The sequence below is a fragment of the Oncorhynchus masou genome, chromosome 24 (genome assembly GCF_036934945.1).
Source record: "Oncorhynchus masou masou isolate Uvic2021 chromosome 24, UVic_Omas_1.1, whole genome shotgun sequence".
Classification (NCBI taxonomy): domain Eukaryota; kingdom Metazoa; phylum Chordata; class Actinopteri; order Salmoniformes; family Salmonidae; genus Oncorhynchus; species Oncorhynchus masou.
This window is the reverse complement of record NC_088235.1, coordinates 42,858,375-42,883,299: the sequence shown is the minus strand read 5'-3', so window position 1 is coordinate 42,883,299 and position 24,925 is coordinate 42,858,375. Positions and strand designations below refer to the sequence as shown.

At 44.2% G+C, this 24,925-nt stretch overlaps 1 protein-coding gene across 1 annotated transcript in view; it reads left to right on the top strand.

Moving 5' to 3' along the window:
• Nucleotides 1-24,925, top strand: part of LOC135512209 (leucine-rich melanocyte differentiation-associated protein-like) — a 412,825-nt gene that overhangs the window by 2,941 nt on the left and 384,959 nt on the right. The window contains exon 2 of the mRNA XM_064933983.1: nucleotides 686-786. Coding sequence (XP_064790055.1) covers nucleotides 686-786 — 101 coding nt within the window. The remainder of the gene's footprint in view (nucleotides 1-685; nucleotides 787-24,925) is intronic.

Genomic DNA, 24,925 nt, shown 5'->3' with positions numbered 1-24,925 from the left:
CTATAAGAAATCTAAGATGTGTCAAATAAATCCAGCTCAGGGCTCCAGCTATGCATTTGGTTTGCTAATTTGCTAGCTAAGTGGCTAGATGTCAAGATCAAGCTTCTTGGTGACAGCAGAGACATGCAATCCCCTCCTGAATTAAGATCCATGTTGCCTAAATTGTTTTGTGCGTCAAATAGCGCCCCGTGTGTGCATACTCAGTCATACTGTATACCCCGGTATGGTACAGAAGCTGTATGAAAGTCTGGATAACCCTACCCAACCCTACCTCAGGTCACAAACAAGGTAAACCACTCACTATATACACCACCTAGTGTGCTCCATGAGCTTATACACACATGCACTCCACCGTAGGTTATTTAGGCTATTCTTACTCACTTAAACCCAGAAACGGACTGGCCACAGGGCAATTTGTGCAGATGCCAGATGGGCTTGTCCGTCTTTAGCCCAGTGTGCCTTTAGAAAATGTTGTTGTTTTTTGCACACAATAATCATTATTTGAATAATAATGGGGTCTTCAAGGGGGGGAAAATGGGCACGTGTTGTCAAGGAAAAAAATGGGATTGTGTGTTAGAAATGCCCTGGCCGATTTCTGGTTCCAGTCTCTCCGTGCTGAAATCTATTCATTTGCATGTTGTGTATTCATTTAAATACGGTGCATCTCTCTGTGGTTGCTCTACAGGTTTCCTATATTGGACATGACTGTGAGGATATCCCAGAGTACCTTGGAGAAAGATATGGACTCTTGACAAGACGGCTAGATCTCAGCTTCAATCAGCTAAGGTAGGAGATGAGCTGAGATGAGTTGTGAATACTATCATGGACACAGTGTTGCCTTGAGTGGTAGTGGTGCCTTAAGTGGTGTAGTGGTGCCTTGAGTTGACCTTTGTGGTAGGTCACATCTCTTATCAAAGCTACAATATATAACGTTTTGGGTGACCCGACCAAATTCGCATAGAAATGTGAGTTCTAGATTTTTCATTCCTGTTGAAAGCAAGTCTAAGAAGTGGTAGATCTGTTCCCAAGTGATTTCTGTATAGTGCATTTTTAAGGAAGATACCACTATGTAATCACGTCTTTATAAATTATTATATGCATATATACTGAACAAAAATATACATGCAGCATGCAACAATTTCAAAGATTTTACTGAGTTACAGTTAATAGAAGGAAATCAGTCATTTGAAATAAATTAGGCCCTAAATCTATGGATTTCACATGACTGGACAGGGGCTCAGCCATGGGTGGGCCTGGGAGGGTATAGACCTACCCACTTGGGAGCCAGATCCACCCACTGGGGAGCCATGCCCAGCCAATCAGAATACTTTTTTCCCCATAAAGAGGCTTTATTACAGCCCCCCCCCCAATTGCATGCTTCCTCAAACCTTGAGACATCTGTGGCATTGTGTTGTGTGACAAACTGCTCATTTAAAGTGTCCTTTTATTGTCCACAGCACAAGGTGCAACTGTGTAATGATTATGCTGTTTATTAAACTTCTTGATATGCCACACCAGTTAGGTGGATGGATTATCTTGGCAAAAGAGAAATGCCCACTAACAGGTATGTAAACAAATTTGTGCACAACATTTTAGAGAAATATGCTTTTTGTGCATATGGAAAATGTATGGGATACTTTATTTCAGCTCATGAAACATGGGACCAACACTTTGCATGTTGTATTTATATTTTTGTTCAATGTATGTCCTGTACTATTTAAAGTCATGTTGCCACCATATATCAATATATCTTATATCCTATATGGATTAAGATGGAAAGATCCCAATGTGCCCATTGGAGACCATGGAGACCCTCTTTAGACATGACTCACTCTGTTCTTTCTAAAAGGTTCAGTTTTAGTGCCAGGCATTATCATTTCCAAGTTTTCCTTTTTGAATTTACATTGTGCCTGGCTGGCATCGTCATTAAATCGGAAACTAGCACATTCAACTCATACAAGTCTGTATTTGACATCCATCCATGTCTGATGGTGTGGAAACCGGCCGCTAGGGACAACAGTGAGTGCTTTTACCTTAAAGTAGGTTTCGGTTTTGTTAGGGCGTTGTGGACGGTTATTGTGGATGGGGATAAGCATCAGCCTGAACTTAACTTTAACCATCAACTCCAAATTTTTAAGGTCAACTTTTAACACATTTGGAACAACTTCAACTTTTATTTTTTTATATACTTTCTTTTCACATACATCAGATTAGTTACCGTAACAATCTTTGAAATTGGACAATTTTCAGGTAGGAAACCCATTTTTCCCAGTATTCTTGGCCTCATGTTCTTAAAGCAAAGGTCATATGCTCCATATAGTGTATTTATTTAATATACTATATGCAATGTCTACCCATTGTGTCACAGTGGGACGGTCTTTTTGTAGCCATTTCCTAGTGACAGCCTTTTTACTGGCTGCCAGTAGGACCTTCAACGGGTACTTTTCTCTAGTGTGTAAGTTATCAGGTATTTCACCTAAGTACAAAAAATGAATGTTTTGTTCCATGTCAAAAGCCATTATTTTTCCAATGTTAGATCTTATTTCTCCCCAGTAAGATTCAATAGCAGGGCGGGACCAAAAAATATGTGAGTGATCCGCTGTTGATAGCCCGCATTCTCTCCAAAATGGGTGTTGGGAGCCAGTGTGTTTTGATTTCAGTTTAGGTGTTATAAAGACATGTATAACATTCTTCCAACAGAATTCTTACCAAGACCTTGAGTTGATAGAGCTTAAGTCGTAACATGTTCATCCATGTTATCAGTTATTTCAATGTTAAGTTCCTCCTCCCACAAAATGTGAAATTTGAGAAACATGGATTGATCTAATTCTAATATGAGAGCTGGTAGAGTTAGCTACCTTTCATAGATGTGAGAGGAGCAACATCTTTGCCATATCTGCATTAAGTGCAATTTAATATGTTCACATTATGTGCATTATGTGGTTTGGCATGTCATAGGGACATCAAAGACCATGTAAGAGCATCAATCTGCGTACCAAATGGCACCCTATTTACTAAATAGGAGCACTATATAGGGAATAGGGTGCCATTTGTGAGACACTCAGAGCAGCAGAGAGATGGGTTGGCTGGTACCAAGCTGTGGCCGGATAAAAGGCCTGATCAATAAATGTGACATGTTAATGCAGGGGCCAAATAAAATAAAAGACCCTTCTGACAGGACCTGAAGAATCACCTTGTGGCAGCTGGTTCAGAGGGATGGACTGGGGGGAGGGAGGGTGTTGCTGTCTCAGTCATCTCAGCAGCAGGACTGGCAAAATTGATCTGACAACTAAAAGAGGAGAGAGGATGGTTAGAAGGTGCTTTTGTTTCAAAAACCCTTTCTTGACCTGTCAGGGCCTTGAAAGGCCTCTGAATGGAGGCTCTTTTTGTCACGTCGTCGAAAATTGTCGTCGTCTTAAGGCAGTTATCTGTGCTGGAAATGTGGATTCTTCTTGTTTAATTGATTCACTTTGTGCCCGAGTCCTGTCACATTAATAATTGCTAAGTCCCGTGCCCCTGCCCAGTGTTTCATGAATAAATGTGTGCTTATCGGAGCATTAATATTCCTAATGAACTGCAGCGATTGGAAAACGAGCGTTGCCTTGACTGGAGTTTGATTTGCCTGCCTTTTCATTCGCTGAGGGTGTCAAACTCTGAATGTTTCAGACATGATTGCCCCCCTTGAATGCGAAACAAAGGCAATGTGCTAGAATTTGTAAACTGCATACTCCTTCAATGTATGTAATAGTGTTAGACTGGTTTGTAATAGGGTGTTTCTATGTTGGGTGTTGAGTTGTTATTACACAGTTAACAATTAGTAGGCTAAATGTTTTAGTAAATATGTTGTCATTCAAAAGCTGATGTCATTATTTTCCAATAAGCTTAATCTTTAATAATATTAGTAGGTTTGAGCGGTATACCGGGGTATTTGGAAGTAGCCTTGGGATAGTTTTTCAGTACCGTCAATACCTATTTCTTTGAATTTTTTAAAACAAAAATGTGAATATTTGTAGCTTCTTTTTAAATAAATACCTGCAGTCAACTTGTGCAATACATTAGGAGATGAAGCATATCGTGTACTTCATTTCACCTGCCACATTCTTTTTCATTATGAAGCTTACCAGTATGCACCAGTCACATGGTGTTTGTTTACAAGCACCCAATGACAAGAGACTGGCGCCTTGTGAGTCACTCACTGTTGTGCAGCAGGCACCAGGTGATCTAGTTACAGTATGGAATTCACAACTAAATGTTTTCCAGCTAGATATTGTATAATTATTAAGTAAACTGTCTAAAATGTTGTGCATTTGGTTTGCTAATTTAGTAGCTAGTTATCTAGCTAAGTAGTTAGCTTCTTGCTAAATAAAGCTTATCTTGGTAACAGCAGAGAATCCCCTCGTGGATCAAGATCCTTGCTGTCGAATATTTGTTTTTTATGTGCAACAAACTGTGAGTAGCATTTTTTTTGTTATTTGCATAACTTTATGAGCTGGGATGTCAGACTTGCAAGTAGTTCATGTTAGAAACCAGGTCTCCATCCAATCTTTTTATGCGAACGCAAACCTATGGGTCGAAGCTTCAACCTCGCAGCACACGCACACTTACACACACCAACTGATTAATGGACTGCTGAATGTTTTCTTTTCTCTTGCTTTGTTCTTTTCCAAGTTAAGCCTTTCTCTGAGACGCTACCCAGGAAAGGGCTGAAATAGCCTCTATTACTATATGTAGCCTTAGAAATGTTTTTTTATTTAACTAGGTTAAAACAAATTCCTATTAAATAAGGTTCATGAAATCAATAACTTGATAACATCAGATAACATTCATATATTAGCCATTTCTGAGACGCGCATGGATAATTCCTTTAATGATACAGCAGTAGCAATAGAAAGGTATAACATCTATAGAAAAGACAGAAATGCTTATGGGGAGGTGTTGCTATGTGTGTGTGTGTGTGTATATATATATATATATTCAGAGCCATATCCCTGTAATGCTTAGAGAAGATCTCATGTCAAGTGTTATTGTAGTGCTTTGGTTTCAGGTTCACCTGCCTCATCTAAATACTATTATTTTGGTCTGTTTCTATAGGCCACCAAGTGCTAACAGTCAGTATCTAAATAATGTGTATGAAATGATTGATGGTGTATGTGATGTAAACAGAGAGGTCTACTTTCGTTGGGTACCTAAATATTGATTGAGTTTCATCAAGCTGTCCACTCAAGAGGAAGCTTTTCACTTGAACTAGTGTCTGTAATCTGGTGCAGGTATAAATCAACCCCCATTGGTTTTACAAACACTACAGTAACAAGATACTCCACATGTATTGATCACATGTTTACTATTACTGTAGAACTGTATTTTAAAGCTGTATCCGTACCCATTGGATGCAGGGATCACAATATAGTGGCTATATCCAGGAAAGCCAAGGTTCCAAAAGCTAGGCCTAAAATATTGTAAAAGAGATCATAGAAAAGATTTTGCTGTGAGTTTTATGTGGATGATGTTACAAATATTTGTTGGTCTGATGTGATTAATAAGGATCATCCAGATGCTGCACTTGATGAATTTATGAAATTGCTTCTTCCAATAATTGATAAACATGCACCTGTTAAGAAATTGACTTAACTGTTAAGGTTCCATGGATTGATGAGGAATTGAAAAACTGTATGGCTGAAAGAGATGGAACAAAAGGAGTGGCTAATAAGTCACTGCAAATCTGACTGGCTTACTTACTGCAAATTGAGAAAATATGTGACTAAACTCAACAAAAACGGTATTATGAAGCCAAGATCAAAGATATAAAGAATGATGAAAAAAAACTTTGGAGTAGTTTAAATAAAATGATGGACAGAAAGACAAATTAAACTCCATCTTTCATTGAATCAGGTGGCATCACAAAATCATTTGATGGTGCCAAATATTTTAATGATTTCTTCATTGACAAAGTAGCAAACTTAGGCAGGAAATCCCAACAACGAACAGTGAGACCATTGTATTCATGCATAAAAAAAAAAAAAAAAACATGAAGGAAAAGCATTGTAAGTTTGTATTTTGTAAAGTTAGTGTGGAAGAGGTGAAACATTATTGTTATCGCTCAATGACAAACCTCCTGGCACTGACAACTTAGATGGAAAGGTACTGAGGATGGTAGCTGACTCTATGGACACTCCTGTCTATCATAACTTTAACCTGAGTCTAGAGGAAGGTGTTTGTCCTCAGGCCTGGAGGGAAGCCAAAGTCATTCCGCTAGCCAAGAGTGGTAGAGGCCTTTACTGGTTCTAACAGCAGACCTACCAGCTTTCTGCCAGCTCTTAGCAAATACACTCAGCAAAAAAAGAAACGTCCTCTCACTGTCAACTGCATTTTATTTTCAGCAAATTTACCATGTGTAAATATTTTTATGAACATAACCAGATTTAACAACTGAGACATAAACAAAACAAGTTCCACAGACATGTGATGAACAGAAATGGAATAATGTGTCCATGAACAAAGGGGGAGACGGGGGGGGGGTCAAAATCAAAAGTCAGTATCTGGTGTGGCCACCAGCTGCATTAAGTACTGCAGTGCATCTCCTCCTCATGGACTGCACCAGATTTGCCAGTTCTTGCTGTGAGATGTTACCCCACTCTTCCAACAAGGTACTTGCAAGTTCCCAGACATTTCTGGGGAGAATGGCCCTAGCCCTCACCCTCCGATCCAACAGGTCCCAGACGTGCTCAATGGGATTGAGATCCAGGCTCTACGCTGGCCATGGCAGAACACTGACATTCCTGTCTTGCAGGAAATCACACACAGAAAGAGCAGTATGGCTGGTGGCATCATCATGCTGGAGGGTCATGTCACCATGAGCCTGCAGGAAGGGTACCACATGAGGGAGGAGGATGTCTTCCCTGTAACGTACAGCGTTGAGATTGCCTGCAATGACAACAAGCTCAGTCCGATGAGGTTGTGACACACCGCCCAGACCATGACGGACCCTCCACCTCCAAATCGATCCCGCTCCAGAGTACAGGCCTCAGTGTAATGCTCATTCCTTTGACCACCACCCCTGGTGAGACAAAACCGTGACTCGTCAGTGAAGAGCACTTTTTGCCAGTCTGTGTCTGTTCCAGCAATGGTGGGTTTGTGCCCATAGGCGACGTTGTTGGCGGTGATGTCTAGTGAGGACCTGCCTTACAACAGGCCTACAAGCCCTCTGTCCAGCCTCTCTCAGCCTATTGCGGACATTCTGAGCACTGATGGAGGGATTTTGCATTCCTGGTTTAACTCAGGCAGATGTTGTTGCCATCCTGTACCTGTCCCGAGGTCGATCAGCTGTCCGTCCTGTCTCCCTGAAGCGCTGTCTTACTCATCAATTTTTTGCCCTGGCCATATCTGCAGTCCTCATGCCTCCTTGTAGCATGCCTAAGGCACGTTCACGCAGATGAGCATGGACCCTGGGCATCTTTCCTTTGGTGTTTTTCAGTCAGTAGAAGTACCTCTTTAGTGTCCTAAGTTTTCATAACTGTAACCTTAATTGCCTAGCGTCTGTAAGCTGTTCGTGTCTTAACGACCTTTCCACAGGTGCATGTTCATTAATTGTTTATGGTTCATTGAACAAGCATGGGAAACAGTGTTGTAAATCCTTTACAATGAAGATCTGTGAAGTTATTTGGATTTTTACGAATTACGATTTTACGATCCTGAAAAAGGAACGTTTCTTTTTTTTATTGCTTAGTTTATACATTTTAAAACATTCTTTTAAATTGAACCTTTTATTTAAGTAGGCAAGTCAGTTAACAACAAAGTCTTATTTACAATGACAGCCTGCCGGGGAACAGTGGGTTAACTGCCTTGTTCAAGGGCAGAATGACAGAGTTTTACCCTGTCAGCTCGGGGATTCGATCCAGCAACCTTTTGGTTACTGACCCAACGCTTTAACCACTAGGCTTCCTGCCGCCCCAACAAGAGTGTCCAGATTATTTAGCCCGGCTGATTTGTAGGGGTCCAGATTTTGCAGCTCTTTCAGAACATCAGCTATCTGGATTTGGGTGAAGGAGAAATGGGGAGGCTTGGGCGAGTTGCTATGGGGGGTGCAGGGCTGTTGACCGGGGTAGGGGTAGCCAGGTGGAAAGCATGGCCAGCCGTAGAAAAATGCTTATTGAAATTCTCAGTTATAGTGTATTTATCAGTGGTGACAGTGTTACCTAGCCTCAGTGCAGTGGGCAGCTGGGAGGAGGTGCTCTTATTCTCCATGGACTTTATAGTGTCCCAGAACTCTTTTGAGTTTGTGCTACAGGATGAAAGTTTCTGCTTGAAAAAGCTAGCCTTAGATTTCCTAACTGCCTAAATGTGTTGGTTTTAGAAGATATCAAGGTCTGAATTTATGTTCCTTGTACTTGATCGCATCACATTAACAACTTGATGTTCAGAATTAAATATTTATATCTTTGACATTTTACTAATTCATTATTAATATTTAGTTTGGTTAAGGAGGAATCTTTATGTCAGATATCATTACTGGACTTCAAAGGATTGTCTGGCCAGAAGAGAAGGGGAGAAGCAATCAAGTATTACCCAAGCCATTTGGGACTGATAGTATTGGTTGATTGATTGTTGTGGATTAGTTGTTGGATTAGGCTACAAACCATTTAAATTCCCTCTAAATGTGTATTACTGGTGAGTCTTGTATTCTTGTCATCAAACTTTTCCAGCTCCCACCATCTCTTAGTGCCAGTATTTCATTTCTGACCACATGAGCTGACCAACAAAAACTCTGGCTCCTGTACGTTCAGGAGTTTTTCTTGGTCAGGTCATGTTGTCATGAAAAACTCTTGTCCCTGGCCTAGTGATAAATTGCGTAGCGTAAATGGACCACCCTTTAATACAATCTTTCTCTGTGATGATTGGAGGCTGTGAAGATCACATGATTCCTCTCTGAGGCCACGGTTGAGTGGAACTGTGAAATTCAATTAGCGAGCAGACGTGATGGTGATAAAAGAACCAAGAAGTAGAGCGCTGATTCTTGGCATAGCCTCTCTCTCCCTCCTCCTCTCTCTCTCTCTCTCCTCCTCTCTTTCCTCTTTCTCTCCTCCTCTCTTTCCTCTTTCTCTCCTCCTCTCTTTCCTCTTTCTCTCCTCCTCTCTTTCCTCTTTCTCTCTCCTCTCTTTCCTCTTTCTCTCTCCTCTCTTTCCTCTTTCTCTCTCCTCTCTTTCCTCTTTCTCTCTCCTCTCTTTCCTCTTTCTCTCTCCTCTCTTTCCTCTTTCTCTCTCCTCTCTTTCTTTATTTTTCTTTCTCTCTCTCCTCTTTCTTTCTCTCTCTCTCTCTCTCCCCCCCACTCTGGGTTTTAGTTATCCCCATAAGAACTTCCCTTGAGGACAAAGGAACCCAGTCACACGGCCTAATATAATAGAGGGACTGGATGTCCCTGCGTTGTGTGATGAAATGAGCGTGGATAAAGAGGGCAATGACGTAAAGCTGTGTTTTAAAACACGCGGTCTGTCCCTGATGAGATTAACTTTCTGTGCCACCGCCTTTACTTGTTATGAATCTCTTCAAAACAAGTGCTTGATGTCTCCTCGCACCTATCAAGAGCCATTTCATGGTAACGCTCTGTGTGTTGACATTTGTGACCCCATTTCAGTGACACCAAAAGTAACCCAAGTGCTAACTGCCTTGACGACTGACACTGTCAGACAGTCAGTGGACTGGACTGGACTGCCTTGAGGGTGATGCACTACTCCATGCCATTCTTGTGGAAGACCGTGCCAGAAAGGATTGCTGCTAATATGCTTATTTCCATCAGCCCAATTGACAGCACTCATCCAGTAACTTGACAATGAGTGCCAATGAAAATGAGGCAGCACCTGTCACTGAGTAGTGTTGGTTTGTGAGCCCCGGTGTGTGTGTGTGTGTGTGTGTGTGTGTGTGTGTGTGGCTGGGCAGTTAATGCCAGGAAATAAAGTTTGTGTATCAGCCTGTCACACCTACACCTCCTCTCCCCATACCAACCTGTCAGGCTGCCTCATCGATGTGTTGAAAGAATGAGACTTAGAGACACAGAGCCAGATGTGGTTGTTGGAGGACAGGGGTGGATATTGTGTTGTCCATTTAGTTTCGGGTCAAATGGGTACAGTGTGTGTGACACTGTGCAGTGATGAGAAAAACACTGTGTGTGTGAGAGAGACACTATGATGATGGGGAATACAATGTGTGGACACCACTCTTCTATCTGATGGTTACCGTTGGAGCCAGTGTCTGTTGTAGGTGCTTGAATCCGTTACCTGTTTTAATATCACATTTGACACCTGAGGTGTGAGGAGCTACTGTGTCTATGAGGCGTGAGGAGAATCAATACTAACGTTATGTGATCGTTTTAGTGCAACAGACAACAGTCACCTCCAACAGTCACCTCCCTCTTCAGATAAACAATGTCGTTGAGACTAACAAGTCACGGCTGTGTTAGTAAGGAGACATTTGACAGGTGTCCTCCTTGTCAACACCACGCTCGACTTCAATTTTCACATCACGTCTAAAATAGATTTTTTTTATTTGTTAATACTTGGCTGTGTTGTTTCTGATTGCAAGTGAGAGGTATGGGGCCTGTGTATCCTGTTCAGTCTCATCACATGAAGTAGGCCTATACTGTAGTGGTACTCAGATCAAGTTGGATGCCAAAGATGTACACACACACACACACACACTGATTTTAGTGCCTGTTCTTGTCCAATCTGTTCTAACGAGTGCTGCACATCTTGTGAGGATTGCAGTCATAATAGCTTATAGCTCAAAGTGAGTCATTGGGTCATAATAGCTTATAACTCCAACCGTTCAGAAGTTAGAGCCATATTTGTAGGAAGGAAACAGAAACCACTCTCTTTGTCACAACCGCATTTAGCGGATATCGGAGGTTACTCACAGAACCGCTGTTCTCTAAACCAGGGTTTCCCCAAATTCTGTCCTCGGGACGCCAAGGTTGCAAGTTTTTGGTTTTTGTCCTAACACTACACAGCTGATTCAAATAATCAAAGCTTGATGATTAGTTATTTGAATCAGCTGTGTAGTGTTAGGACAAAAACCAAAACTTGCAACCTTGGCGTCCCGAGGACAGAATTTGGGGAAACTCTGCTCTTAACCAAGAGCGTCTCGGCAGGAATGTGTATACATACACACACATACATACATGCATACACACATATACATACATGCACACATACATACATACATACACACACACACACACACACACACACACACACACACACACACACACACACACACACACACACACACACACACAGTGGGGCAAAAACATATTTAGTCAGCCACCAATTGTGCAAGTTCTCCCACTTAAAAAGATGAGAGAGGCCTGTAATTTTCATCATAGGTACACTTCAACTATGACAGACAAAATGAGGAAAAAAAATCCTTTGACAGTGGAGTTTGGAGTGTGACTGTTTTGAGGTTGTGGACAGATGTCTTTTATACTGATAACAAGTTCAAACAGGTGCCATTATTACAGGTAACGAAATCTTGCTTGTTTGTAGGTGACCAAATACTTATTTTCCACCATACATAATTTGCAAATAAATTCATTAAAAATCCTACTCCTTTCTGGATTTTTTTCTTCTTATTTCGTCTGTCATAGTTGAAGTGTACCTATGATGAAAATTACAGGCCTCTCTCATCTTTTTAAGTGGGAGAACTTGCACTTGCACTTCTGACTTCAACTGTGTGTATATATACAATTAAATAATATGTTTTGGAGTGGCGGCAACGATTTAGCAATGATCCAATGCTGCTGTTCCCATAGAAATATACTTATGAGAATCGTCTGTAGCAGCTGGACTATGAGGATTACGCCCCCGCCCACCTACTCAAAGCTGTAGTGAGAGATGAGCCCACATGAAGCTTTTACATTGCAGATGAACCCTCCTCCACCTGTGTGTGTAGACTAAGGCTGCTAAGGCTACAGGGCGTCAGCCATGGCAGCCGTTTTGCATTTTAATGGCAAATCAAGTACGCTAACTTGCACCAAAGTACTCTAAATGTCGCCCGGCCTGTCAAAATGAGATGTAAGTAGTCGGATGAAAACAGAACAAAGAAGACAAAGTAGGGAGGGGACCCCCGGTTTCAACTAAGAAATGAAATAAAACCTTGTATGGCCTGTCATCCATGTCGTTTTATATTCATATCTAAAGCACATTATGGTATTACTCTGCCACGCGTCTCACTCATCTGTCTCTCTTAATTCGTCACAGGCGGCGTTCCTTCTTTCAGGCCCCCGTATGTCAACAGGGAGAGGGGCCTGCTAATTGACAAATGAGTGTCACAGACATGAAGTTGTCCTTTTCCATCAGAGCTAGGTAGAAGCTGGGTGTTTGATACGGAACCAGAGAGGGGAGAATATTATTGGCGTAAGCCCAGTAAGGGGCATCAGACTGGGGCTGAAATGAGAAGTGACAATGGGAAGGCTATCATTGTCTTGGCTGAGTGTTCAATCTGCAGTATGCAGATAGTGTCAGTTAGGGGGGGGTGAAGAGAATATGAAAAAACGTCTAAAGTCTTCAAATCATTTAACTGGGAGTGTGTGTGTGTGTGTACATGCAACCGTGTGTGTGTGCCTCGCCACTGGATCGTATATATTTCATATCTGGTCTATCAGTCCCATTTTAGGAGTAATATTTTGAATAACCCGGGTGTGTATCTCATTAATTAGGGCAAATAGTCTTCCTCCAAACAGATCTAAAACAGAGATGAGAGCGACACTGCCGGCCGACCAGGAGGTATTATATTTATATCAGGAGCTATATGCAATTTCACATCAATTCTGTTCTATTGAAAACACCGCTTTTTAATTTTCATTGGAACAATTTCCACAGTGATGGACTACTCAGGGGATAGTGCAGAGATGGAAGGAGAGAAAAATGGGACTAGATGGAATTGATACTGAATGGATTTAATGAATTGGTTGCTGTTTTCCCCATCTCGCCAATTTTGAATGTGTTTCCTTGTTTGTCTTTGTGCATCTTTGTCCAGTAATGACAATGTGAAATCTCATGGTAGTTGATGAAATACTGTGATATCTCAAATGAGGAAATAACAGTAACAGGAAGAGCTTTAACACTTTAAACTGAGTTGACCTTGGTTATTCTATGAATACTTACGCAACCAACATGCAATGAAAGTGTCACACCGTGGCCTTAGTATTTTGTGTTTTCTTTATTATTTTGGTCAGGCCAGGGTGTGACATGGGTATTTATGTGGTGTGTTTTGTCTAGGGGTTTTTTGTAGGTTATGGGATTGTAGTTTAGTGAAGTAGTCCAGGTAAGTCTATGGTTGCCTAGAGTAGTTCTCAATCAGAGGCAGGTGTTTATCGTTGTCTCTCATTGGGAACCATATTTGACTTAAATGTAAATTTAGGCAGCCATATTCTTTGAGTGTTTTGTGGGTGATTGTTCCTGTCTCTGTGTTCGTTTGCACCAGATAGGCTCAGTCACTTTGGTTTTTCTTTTTTCCTTGTTTTGGAAGAGAAGAGAACGTGAGCCGGGTGCGCCATTCTCCCTGCGGAGATGGTGCAAAATCCACCAACACGGTCGGTCCCTGGGATTGGGCTGGCCAACACAATTCGGTTTGCTTGGAAGGAAAAGGAGTTGGAGCCTTTAGGGCGGGAAACTTTTGGAAGGACAATATTGATGGGGATTCTAAAGCTGAAGTTGAAGGACGTGTTTTGTTTCCAAGGCAACTCGTTGGAGGGAGCATACGACGTGGCACTATATACAGAAGAAAAACACAATGATATCCTGAGAAGGGCAAGAGCAGTGGGAGGTGAGAGGCCGATGAGCCACTATGAAATAACAAGCCTGGCGAGGAACAACTTTAGGGTTCTAACTGTCAACATTTACAACCCATACGTTAAGGACGAAGAGGTGAGGGCCTTTCTGGGGAGATACATGGATAACGTCTCCTCAGCAAGGCACCTCAAAGACTCCCTTGGGTTTTGGAATGGGAGGAGAGGCTTCCAGGCCCTCCTCAGGGAGGACCCAAAGGGACATGGTGGCTACCTCCATCCTCCTGCTATGTTCTCCCTGGGGGCTGACAGAGGGACGTTGTTTTATGCACGTCCCTCTGTGGTGGGGGTGCCCGGCTCGTCAGAGGTCATACACGTCTGTGGCTGGGGGGGGAGCAGGAGCGGGGGATGGGGGAAGAAGAGGAGGGGAAGGAAGAATGCCTCATGACCAGAGAACAGGTCCAGAGGGGAGGGTCGCAAGGAAGGAGGAGGAGCAAGAGGCGGCGGATGGAAGAGAGAAGGAAACGGAAGTCACGGGAGTAGGAGAACCAGGAAAAGCGGCGGAAGAAGGCAAGCGAGTGGAGGAGCATGAGAGAGAAGAAAGCGAGGGAGGGGTGGTGGAGAAGGAGACAGTAGAAGAGCAAGTGGAGTGGGGGGGAAAGTGCCCTGGTGGAAGAGATGAGGGGTATGGTGGAGGAGCTGGCGGGGGGGGGTATCTCTCCACTGCTGCCATCACCAAAGAAGAGAATGAAGAGGAGGGTGCGATTGGCCGACAATGAGAGAGAGAGGGGATGGTCAAGAGAGTGATGGGGGTGGGAGAAACCTGGGTTGCTGCTGGTTTCCCCAGGCCCTCAACTTCTGTTGGGTGGGGTCACACCTACCAAGACTCAGGACTGGGTACAGGAGGAGGTGGGGAGTTTTTTGTTTGGGGACTCAGCCTCCCCTATTTTTTTCCAAACCAGCTGCAGCACTGGGGAGGGGGAGGAGTGTGGGGGTAGACCCAGGGTGCAAGGGCACCCCGGAGCCAAACACTATTCCTGCATCCTGGGTTGGTGAGATGGAGAAAGAGGGGGGGATGTCGGGAGTACGGATGGTGTTTTCACAGGTAGATATGGAGCAGGGGAGCATCGGGTGTCTCCTGTCTTTGTTTTTTTCTGTCTGGGTTTAGTATTTGAGTGTATTACATGTTTTTATTTTATTCTTTCATGGGGTCTAATTTTACTTTTGTTAGTTTAAATATAAGGGGTTTAAGGGATTTTGTTAAGAGGAGGGCGGTTTTTAGTTATTTGGAGGGTGTGGGGCTTGATTTTTGTTTTTTACAGGAGGTTCACCTGAGGGATGGAGGGGATGTTAGTAGGTTTAAGAGGGAGTGGGACAAGGGGGAGTCGGTTTGGGGTATTGGGGGGGTGCACTCATCGGGGGTAGGGATTTTGTGTGGGCACAGGGAGGTAAAAGTGGAGGGTCCTTTTGTGGTGATGCAGGGGAGGGTTATAGGGGTGGATGTCACGATAAGGGATTGCAAATTTAGATTAGTGGTGGTGTATGGGCCACAGGTGGTGGCAGACAGGAGGGAGATGGTGGACTGTCTGGCGCCCCTGTGTGTCACAAATAGGAAATTAGTGATAGAGGGGGACTTTAATACAGATTTAGGAATAGGGGGGATAGCAGTGCAGGCACCATCACCGGGCTAATGGCTTGCCATGGTCTGGTTGATGGTGGCCTGCACACTAATCTGAAAATGGCCGGTCCTACATGGCGCAACTCCAGGGGGGTTGAGCGGAGGCTCGACTATAGTTTTGTACCCAGGTCTTTGGGTAAGTTGTCTGGGCGGCTGTTGCCTGTTTTCTTTTCGGATCACGACGGGGTGCTCCTACAGGTGGGGTCGCCAGTCTGCCTCTTTGGTAAGGGGTACTGGATGTTAGATCGGGATGTGCTGGAGGAGCAGGCTTTTGTTGATGGGTTTTTTGTTTTTTTTGGAGGCTTGAAGGCCTCCGGTCCATGTGCGAGGGTGTGTTAGACTGTTGGGAATTAGTTAAGGTGAGGATTAGGGCTTTTATAATAGGGTATTGCAAGAGGGAAAAAAAGGGAGGAGAGGAGGGAGGTGGATCGTATCCAAAGGTTAATTGAACTCGAGTACGAGGCAGGCAACCTCGGCGGGTAGTTTGACTGGGAGGGATCCGCAACCCTAAAGGCGCAGCTCAGGGAGTTGCAGGAGCGGAAGGCTCTAGCTTTCCTGGAGCGTGCGCATAGTGGCTTTCTAGAACACAATGAGACTTGTTCTGCTATGTTTTTTAAGTCGGTTAGGGCCAGACAGAGTAGGAAGGTAATGCATGGCGTTAGGGAAGAAAATGGAACCAGAGGATATGGTCAGGGTGACAACTGATCATTTCCAAGGTTTATTTAAGGAAAGGGAAATAGATGTAGAGCAGGGAAATGTGTTTTTAGAACACTTGTCCAGGCGGTTGCCGGAGGACATTAGAGAAGTGATGGAGGCCCAGATCTCACTAGAAGAGGTTGAGAGCACTCTTAGGAGGATGGGAAAAGGGAAGGTGCCTGGGATGGATGGGCTGCCGGCTGAGTTTTTTTCTCAAGTTTTGGGGTATACTTGGACCAGTGGTCCTCGAAGTCTTGAAGGCCATCCTTGAGACGGGGGTCCCGGGGGGATCAATGGCTGTTGGTGTGCTGTCACTTTTATATAAGAAGGGGGAAGTAACGGACCTTGGCAACTGGCGGCCGTTGACCATGCTGTGTGTAGATTACAAGCTACTTGCAAAGGTTTTAGCAGACCGGTTGCGCACAGCCCTTCCCTACGTCGTCCATGAGGATCAGACGTGCGGGGTAGAGGGCCGCTCTATTAGTTGGAACCTACAGTTAATCAGGGACTCCATCGCTTGGGTTGAAGATAGAGGACTGCCTTTAATGGTAGTAGCGCTAGATCAGGCGAAAGCCTTTGATCGCGTGAATAGATCCTTTTTATTCAGAGTGTTAGGTCGATTAGGATTTTGGGAGAAGTTCATAGGATGGATTCGTACGTTATATGTCGGAGCGGGGTGCCGAGTTAGTGTAAATAGTCACCTCTTGTCTGGGCTCAGGCAGGGGTGCCCACTCTCGGCTCTCCTCTTCGTTCCGTACATGGAGCCTCTGGGGGCTGCCATTAGGGCAGACACAGGGGTGGAAGTTTTGTTGATCCCTGGAAGTGGTGGGCTGCGTGTTAAGATGACGCAGTACGCCGATGACACTTCCTTGCTGCTGTGCAAGGACTCGTGCCTGACAAGGTCCCTTGCCATCTTTGGGGATTTCACCCGAGCGTCGGGAGCGGTTCTGAACCATGCAAAGTCTTCCGTCAAGTTTTTCGGAAGATGGCGCGGTAGAACGGATGTGCCAGGGGGGTTATCTCTCTGTGAAGGGGCCCTGAGGATTCTCGGAGTCCATTTTGAGACCTCCGGCTCAGCGACTCTAAACTGGAACATGCGTATCGCAGTGGTACGGAGGAAGCTAGCAATGTGGAAGGCTAGGTATTTGTCTTTTATGGGCAAAGTCCTGGTCCTAAAGGTGGATGTGTTGCCATCTCTTTTGTATTTGGCTTACATCTACCCATTGCTGGCTTGTCTGAGGAGGCCTCTAGTGAGGCTTGTGTTTCAGTTCATGTGGAGTGCCAGGTGCGAGTGGGTCGCCAGGGCACGCATGCTCTGTCCCATCGGGGAGGGAGTTAGGGGGGTACCACATTTCCCCCTCAAGCTGGACGCAATTTTTGTTTCTTTCTTGTTAACGGAGCTTGCTCATCCAGTGATACACCTGTCCAGTTACCTCCTGCGGGTGTTCTTCTCGTATCAGGCGAGAAGCGTAATGGTGTGGTCTAACACAGGTCCTCGGGCCGAACAGCTGCCGTGGCACTTTGGTCATGCGGCCAAGTGGCTGCGTGCGCACCCTGAGGTTGAAGTTGCCCGAGTAGGTTTAGATCACAGGCACCTGTACGAGGAGGTCAGAAAGGCAGGGAGTCCGGCGCCTGTAGTGGGCATCTCGGAAGTGGTCTGGGAGGGATTGCAGGCGCGGGGCGGGGTCTGGACAACAGGCTCAAGGACCTGAATTGATTGAGCCTCCATAAGTGCTTGCCGGTACGTTCCATCATGTACCGGTATAGTTTGGTGCAATCGCCCACCTCTCCAAGATCCTCTTGTGGCAGGGAGGAGGCTGTGCGCCATGTCTTTTGGGACTGTGCCTTTGCCGGCGTAGTATGGGCTAGGGCACGGGTGTTGTTAGGTTTGGTAAGGGGGGATTTTGAATTGACGTGGGCCAGGTTAGAGAGAGGTGTAGGGAGAGCGAGAGGGACGGATAGGGACAGGTTTCTGCTCTGGCTTCTCATGAGTCTCTTTAAACGGGGGCTGTGGGAAGCCAGGCAGAACATGGTGAAGACAGGGAGAGATTGGGGGATCGAAGGGATAGTGAGGAGGGTGGAAGGAGATTTGAGGGGGAGGATGAGGAGAGGAAGTGGGGACAGCATGCTGCTCGGGAGAGGTGGAAGGGGGGTTTAGGGCTGGGTGTCATTTAGATTTGTAAGGGGATAGATTAGCGACGGGGAGATAGGGAAAGGTAGTTTGTAGGGTGACGGGGAGGGAAGATGCTCCCCTGAGGTTTTATTTGGGGTTTTTGTTTAGTTAAATTAAAATACCATTATTGGAGTATTTATGAAAATTATGATTTGGAAAGAATGAATGGTATTGAAGGTAAAAATAAATTATTTTTTATAAAAAAATAGGGCTGTTTTGGTTTTTCACGTTTATTGTTTTTGTATACTGTTCGTATTTTCATCTTTCATTAAAGATGTTTATGAATAACCACGCTGCATTTTGGTCCTCCTCTCTTTCACCGGAAGAAAACCGTAACAGAAAGGAAAATAAATAAATTGTGTTTCAAAATAGCTACTCATAGATTAACATGCAATTAAAACAAAAATTATCATTAAAATAGCATGTAAGTATATCTAACTTTATTTGTACAACTTATTGTTAACCCAATGACTCCCACCATGACCTCTAACCCCTTTTAAACATTGTATGTTTGAGCTAGACTTATGGGCTGTACCATTGGTCTGTGTGATTAACGGGGGCTGAGCAAGAGGAGTGTTAGTGAGACGGGGCACATCCAGAACGTCTGTAGAGCCTAATAGTTTGAGCAATAAACAATGAAAAGCTGAGACTCTCACAAACACGATTGGAGTGTTTACATATTCAATCTCTCCCTATCCCAGTCTGCTGTCCCCACATGCTTCAAGATGGCCACCTTTTTTCCTGTACTCAAGAAGGAAAAGGGAACTGAATTAAATGACTACCGCCCCGTAGAACTCACTTCTGTCATCATGAAGTGCTTTGAGAGGCTAGTTAAGGATCATATCGCCTCAAACTTACCTGTCACCCTAGACTCACTTTAATTTGCTTACCGCCCCAATAGATACACAGATGACTCATCACCATCGCACTGCACACTGCCTTATCCCATCTGGACAAGAGGAATGCCTATATAGCGCAGCCTTAAACACCATAGTACCATCCAAGCTCATCATCAAACTTGGAGCCCTAGGTCTGAACCCCACCCTGTGCAACTGGGTCCTGGACTTCCTGACTCCCCCTCCCACCCCCACCAGGTGGTGAAGGTAGGAAACAACATTTCCACCCCGCTGATCCTCAACACTGTGGCCCCCCAAGGGTGTGTGCTCAGCCCCCTTCCGTACTCCCTGTTCACCCATGACTGCGTGGCCACACATGCCTCCAATTCAATCATCAAGTTTGCAGACGACACAACAGTAGTATGGTTGATTAACATCAACGACGAGACAGCCTACTGGGAGGAGGTGAGGGCTCTGGGAGTGTGGTGCCTGGAAAACAACCTCTCTGTCAATGTCAACAAAACAAAGGAGCTGATCGTGGACTTCAGGAAACAGCAGACCATCCATATCGACGGGACCGCAGTGGAGAAGGTGGAAAGTTCCTCGCGTACACATCACTGACAATCTGAGTTGATCCACCCACACAGACAATGTGGTGAAGGCGCAACAGCGCCTCTTCAACCTCAGGAAGCTGAAGAAATTCGGCTTGGCCCTTGTAGACCCTCCGAAACTGTTAGTTGCACAATTGAAAGCATCCTGTTGGCTTGTATCACCACCTGGTATGGCAACTGCACCGCCCACAACCTCAGGGCTCTCCAGAGGGTGGTACGGTCTGCCCAACGCATCACTGGGGGCAAACTACCTGCCCTTCAGGACAACTACAGCACCCGATGTCACAGGAAGGCCAAAAATGTCATCAAGGACATCAACCACCCGAGCCACTGCCTGTTCACCCCGCTATCATCCAGAAGGTGAGGTCAGAACAGGTGCATTAAAGCTGGGAACGAGAGACGGAAGCTTTTATTCAGTCTCAAGGCCATCAGACTGTAAAATTGCCATCACTAGCCGACCACCACCCGGCTACTCAACCCTGCATCTTAGAGGCTGCTGCCCAATAGACATGGAATCACTGGTCACTTTAATAATGTTTACAAACTGCTTTACTCATCTTATATAATGTATTCTATTCTACTGTATTCTAGTCAATGCCACTCCGATACTGCTCAGTCTAATATTTATATATATTTTAATTCCATTTTTTTAACTTTAGATTTGTGTATTGTTCTGATTTGTTAACTCAAATCACATTTAATTGGTCACATACACATGGTTAGCAGATGTTCATGCGAGTGTAGCGAAATGTTTGTGCTTCTAGTTCCGACTGAGCAGTAATATCTAACAAGTAATCGGACAATTTCTCAACAACTACCTTATACACACAAGTGTAAAGGAATGAATAAGAATATATGGATGAGCGATGGCCGAACGGCATAGGCAAGATGCAGTAGATGGTATGGAGTACCCTACAGTACACATCTCATATGTATATACTGTATGTAGATATTATATAAAGTGGCATTGTTTAAAGTGACTCGTGATACTTTTATTACATCCAATTTTTTATTATTAAAGTGGTTAAAGATTTAAGTCAGTATGTTGGCAGCAGCCACTCAATGTTAGTGATGGCTGTTTTTCAGTCTCGGCCCCAGATTTGATGCACCTGTACTGACCTCGCCTTCTGGATGATTGCGGGGTAAACAGGCAGTGGCTCGGGTGGTTGTTGTCCTTGATGATCCTTTTGACCTTCCTGTAACATTGGGTGCCGTAGGTGTTAGATACTACTGCACTGTTGGAGCTAGGAACACAATTTCGCTACGCCTGCATTAACATCTGCTAAATATACGTGATCAATGAAACTGTTGATTTGATTTGAAGAGCCATTGGAAGGTAAGGGGTTCTTCTATATAGAATATCAGAAGAAATGCAAGGTCATAGTGTCTTTAATACGGTAATAAGCTCACATAGTTGTTGCCACAAACTCCATACAGTTGTCACTGACTAATTATTCATATTAATTTCCCACCGAACAAACAATGAATGTACTTAGGGCATTCATACACATTTATTTATCAGGTTTCTGCTTTGGCTGACTTTCTTTCATTTTTCAATAAAACTCATGAATGCAACTTTTTGACAAATAGTTGTGTAGTTTACTTGTAGCCCGGGTTATCCTAAAAATAACATTTTTAAACACTTAATTGTGAGGGTAAATATAAGGGCTGGACTTGCAGATAAATGAAAAGCCAATTTCTGAGAGTGTTACGTCTGGCCTTTCTTGTTGTCCCTCCAATTTTTTAAATATTTATTTCACCTTTTATTTAACCAGGTAGGCTAGTTGAGAACAGGTTCTCATTTACAACTGCGACCTGGCCAAGATAAAGCAAAGCAGTGTGACACAAACAACAACAGAGTTACACATGGAATAAACAAATGTACAGTCAATAACACAATAGAATAAGTCTATATACAGTGTGTGCAAATGTTGTAAGGAGGTAAGGCAATAAATAGGCTGTAGTAGCGAAGTAATTACAATTTAGGAGATTAACACTGCAGTGGTAGATGTGTAGATGATGATGTGCAAGTAGAAATACTGGTGTGCAAAAGAGAAAAAAGATTAAATAAAAACTATATGGGGATGATGTAGGTAGATTGAATGGGCTATTTACAGATGGGCTGTGTACAGCTGCAGGGATCTGTAAGCTGCTCAGATAGCTGATGCTTAAAGTTAGTAAGGGAGATATGTCTCCAACTTCAGCAATTTTTGCAATTCGTTCCAGTCATTGGCAGCAGAGAACTGGAATGAAAGGCGGCCAAAGGGCGTATGGGCTTTGGGGATGACCAGTGAGATATACTTGCTGGAACGCGTGCTACGGGTGGGTGTTGTTATGGTGACCAGTTAGCTGAGATAAGGTGGAGCTGTACATAGCAAAGACTTATAGATGACCTGGAGCCAGTGGGTCTGGCGACGAATATGTAGTGAGGGCCAGCCAACGAGAGCATACAGGTAGCAATGGTGGGTAGTAGCTTTGGTGACACAACATATGGCACTGTGATAGACTGCATCCAGTTCGCTGAGTAGAGTGTTGGAGGCTATTTTGTAAATGACATCACCAAAGTTGAGGATCGGTTGGATAGTCAATTTTACGAGGGTATGTTTGGCAGCGTGAGTGAAGGAGGCTTTGTTGCAAAATAGGAAGCCGATTCTAGATTTCATTTTGGATTGGAGATGTTTAATATGAGTCTGGATGGAGAGTTTCCAGTCTAGCCAGTCACCTAGGCATTTGTAGTTGTCCACATATTCTAAGTCAGAACCGTCCAGAGTAGTGATGCTAGTCGGGTGGGCGGGCGGGTACGGGCAGCGGTCGGTTGAAGAGCATGCATTTAGTTTTACTAGCGTTCTAAGAGCAGTTGGAGGCCACGGAAGGAGTGTTGTATGGCATTGAAGCTCGTTTGGAGGTTTGTTAACACAGTGTCCAAAGAAGGGCCAGATATATATAGAATGGTGTCGTCTGCATAGAGGTGGATCAAGGAATCACCCGCAACAAGAGTGACATCGTTGATATATACAGAGAAGAGTCGGCCCGAAAATTGAACCCTGTCTCACCCCCAAAGACTGCCAGAGGTCCGGACAACAGGCCCTCCGAATTGACAAACTGAACTCTATCTGAGAAGTAGTTGGTGAACCAGGCGAGGCAGTCAATTGAGAAACCAAGGCTGTTGAGTCTGCCGATAAGAATGTGGTGATTGACAGAGTTGAAAACCTTGGCCAGATCGATGAAGACGGCTGCACAGTACTGTCTTTTATCGATGGCGGTTATGATATCGTTTAGGACCTTGAGCGTGGCTGAGGTGCACCCGTGACCAGCTCGGAAACCGGATTGCACAGCGGAGAAGGTACGGTGGGATTCGAAATGGTTGGTGATCTATTTATTCACTTGGCTTTCAAATATCTTAGAAAGGCAAGGCAGGATGGATACAGGTCTGTAACAGTTTGGGTCTAGAGTGTCACCCCCTTTGAAAAGGGGGATGACCACGGCAGCTTTCCAATCTTTTAGAATCAATCTTTAGGAGTCTAACCTTATCCTGGAGATGGTTGCTATCAGTTGAACTGTTGATTCTCAACAGACAAAACTGGCTTACTACTAGAACTGGTTGTAATCTTGTTGTCATGACGTCATCACAACCAGTTTTGCCTTCGGGCTTTGCTGTCATAGAACGTTAAACGTCCTTTCCTGAATACTTTCCAGACGGACACCAGCCCACCTCAGTCCAGGGTTAGCCAGCTTCTCTGCTATCTGGCTAATGTTCATCAATGCTGTGTGAAAATCAGAACAGAAACATACCATAGCCTGGAGAGAACTTGTAATGCTAAACACATGACAACTGAGTGTATGTGTGTCTGTGTGTGTTTGTAGACCGGGTTCATCAAAGGTTTCGCTATCTGCATCTGATGCCCATGTGTCAAAGGAAATGGAACCATAGCACTTAGTCAAATGAAATCCCGCTGGAGATGGGGACCTCAATGAACATGACGCCCGCTCAAAGAAAGAAAGGCCGGGGGAATCGTCACCCAGTTACTTCTGCCAACAAGAGGAAAACATTAGTAGAGTCTTTCCAAATTTGTTTTGAAAAGTTCTCGCGGGCAAGTCATGCACTCTCTGTTTTGGTAAGATGACAATCTTGTATCAGATAGAAAATATTTTTCTTCCACACGTTGCAGCCAAACCGCAGCGAGGCAGAAATATGGTTCTGGTTTAGAGCTCTCCGTCTCTCTTTCTCTCTCTCTTTCTCTTTCTGTCGCTCTGCGTCTCTTGTCTGTTTCTGTCTGTCTGTCTGTCTCTCTCACTCTTTCTGTCTCTCTCACTCTTTCTGTCTCTCTCACTCTTTCTGTCTCTCTCACTCTTTCTGTCTCTCTCACTCTTTCTGTCTCTCTCACTCTTTCTGTCTCTCTCACTCTTTTTGTCTCTCTCACTCTTTTTGTCTGTCTCTCTCACTCTTTCTGTCTGTCTGTCTGTCTGTCTCTCTCACTCTGTCTGTCTGTCTGTCTGTCTGTCTGTCTCTTTCTGTCACTGTCTGTCTGTCTCTCTCACTCTTTCTGTCTCTCTCTCTCTCTCACTCTGTCTGTCTGTCTGTCTGTCTGTCTCTCTCACTCTTTCTGTCTGTCTGTCTGTCTGTCTCTCTCACTCTTTCTGTCTGTCTGTCTCTCTCACTCTTTCTGTCTCTCTCTCTTTCTGTCTGTCTCTTTCTGTCACTGTCTGTCTGTCTCTCACTCTTTCTGTATGTCTCTCTCACTCTTTCTGTCACTGTGTCTGTCTGTCTGTCTCACTCTTTCTGTCTCACTGTGTGTGTGTGTGTGTGTGTGTGTGTGTGTGTGTCTCTCTCACTCTTTCTGTCTCACTGTGTGTGTGTGTGTTGACTTACAGTGCAGACTGTGAATGTAATGAAACACTGTACGTTTGTGAGAGTATCAATAACACCCACATTACATTCAGGGTCAGCACTGTATGTCAACACACACAGACTGAGAGAGAGACAGAACCCCAGTTAGGAGACTGCACCTAATTCATAAAGCATCTCAAACTAGGTGTGTTGATCTAGGGCCAGCATAGCCTTTAAGATCATAATGAATACGGGGGGGGGGTCTCCCCAAATCGACAAGGGCTTGACCCAACCAAAAGTACGACCAACAGCATAACCTACATGGCTGT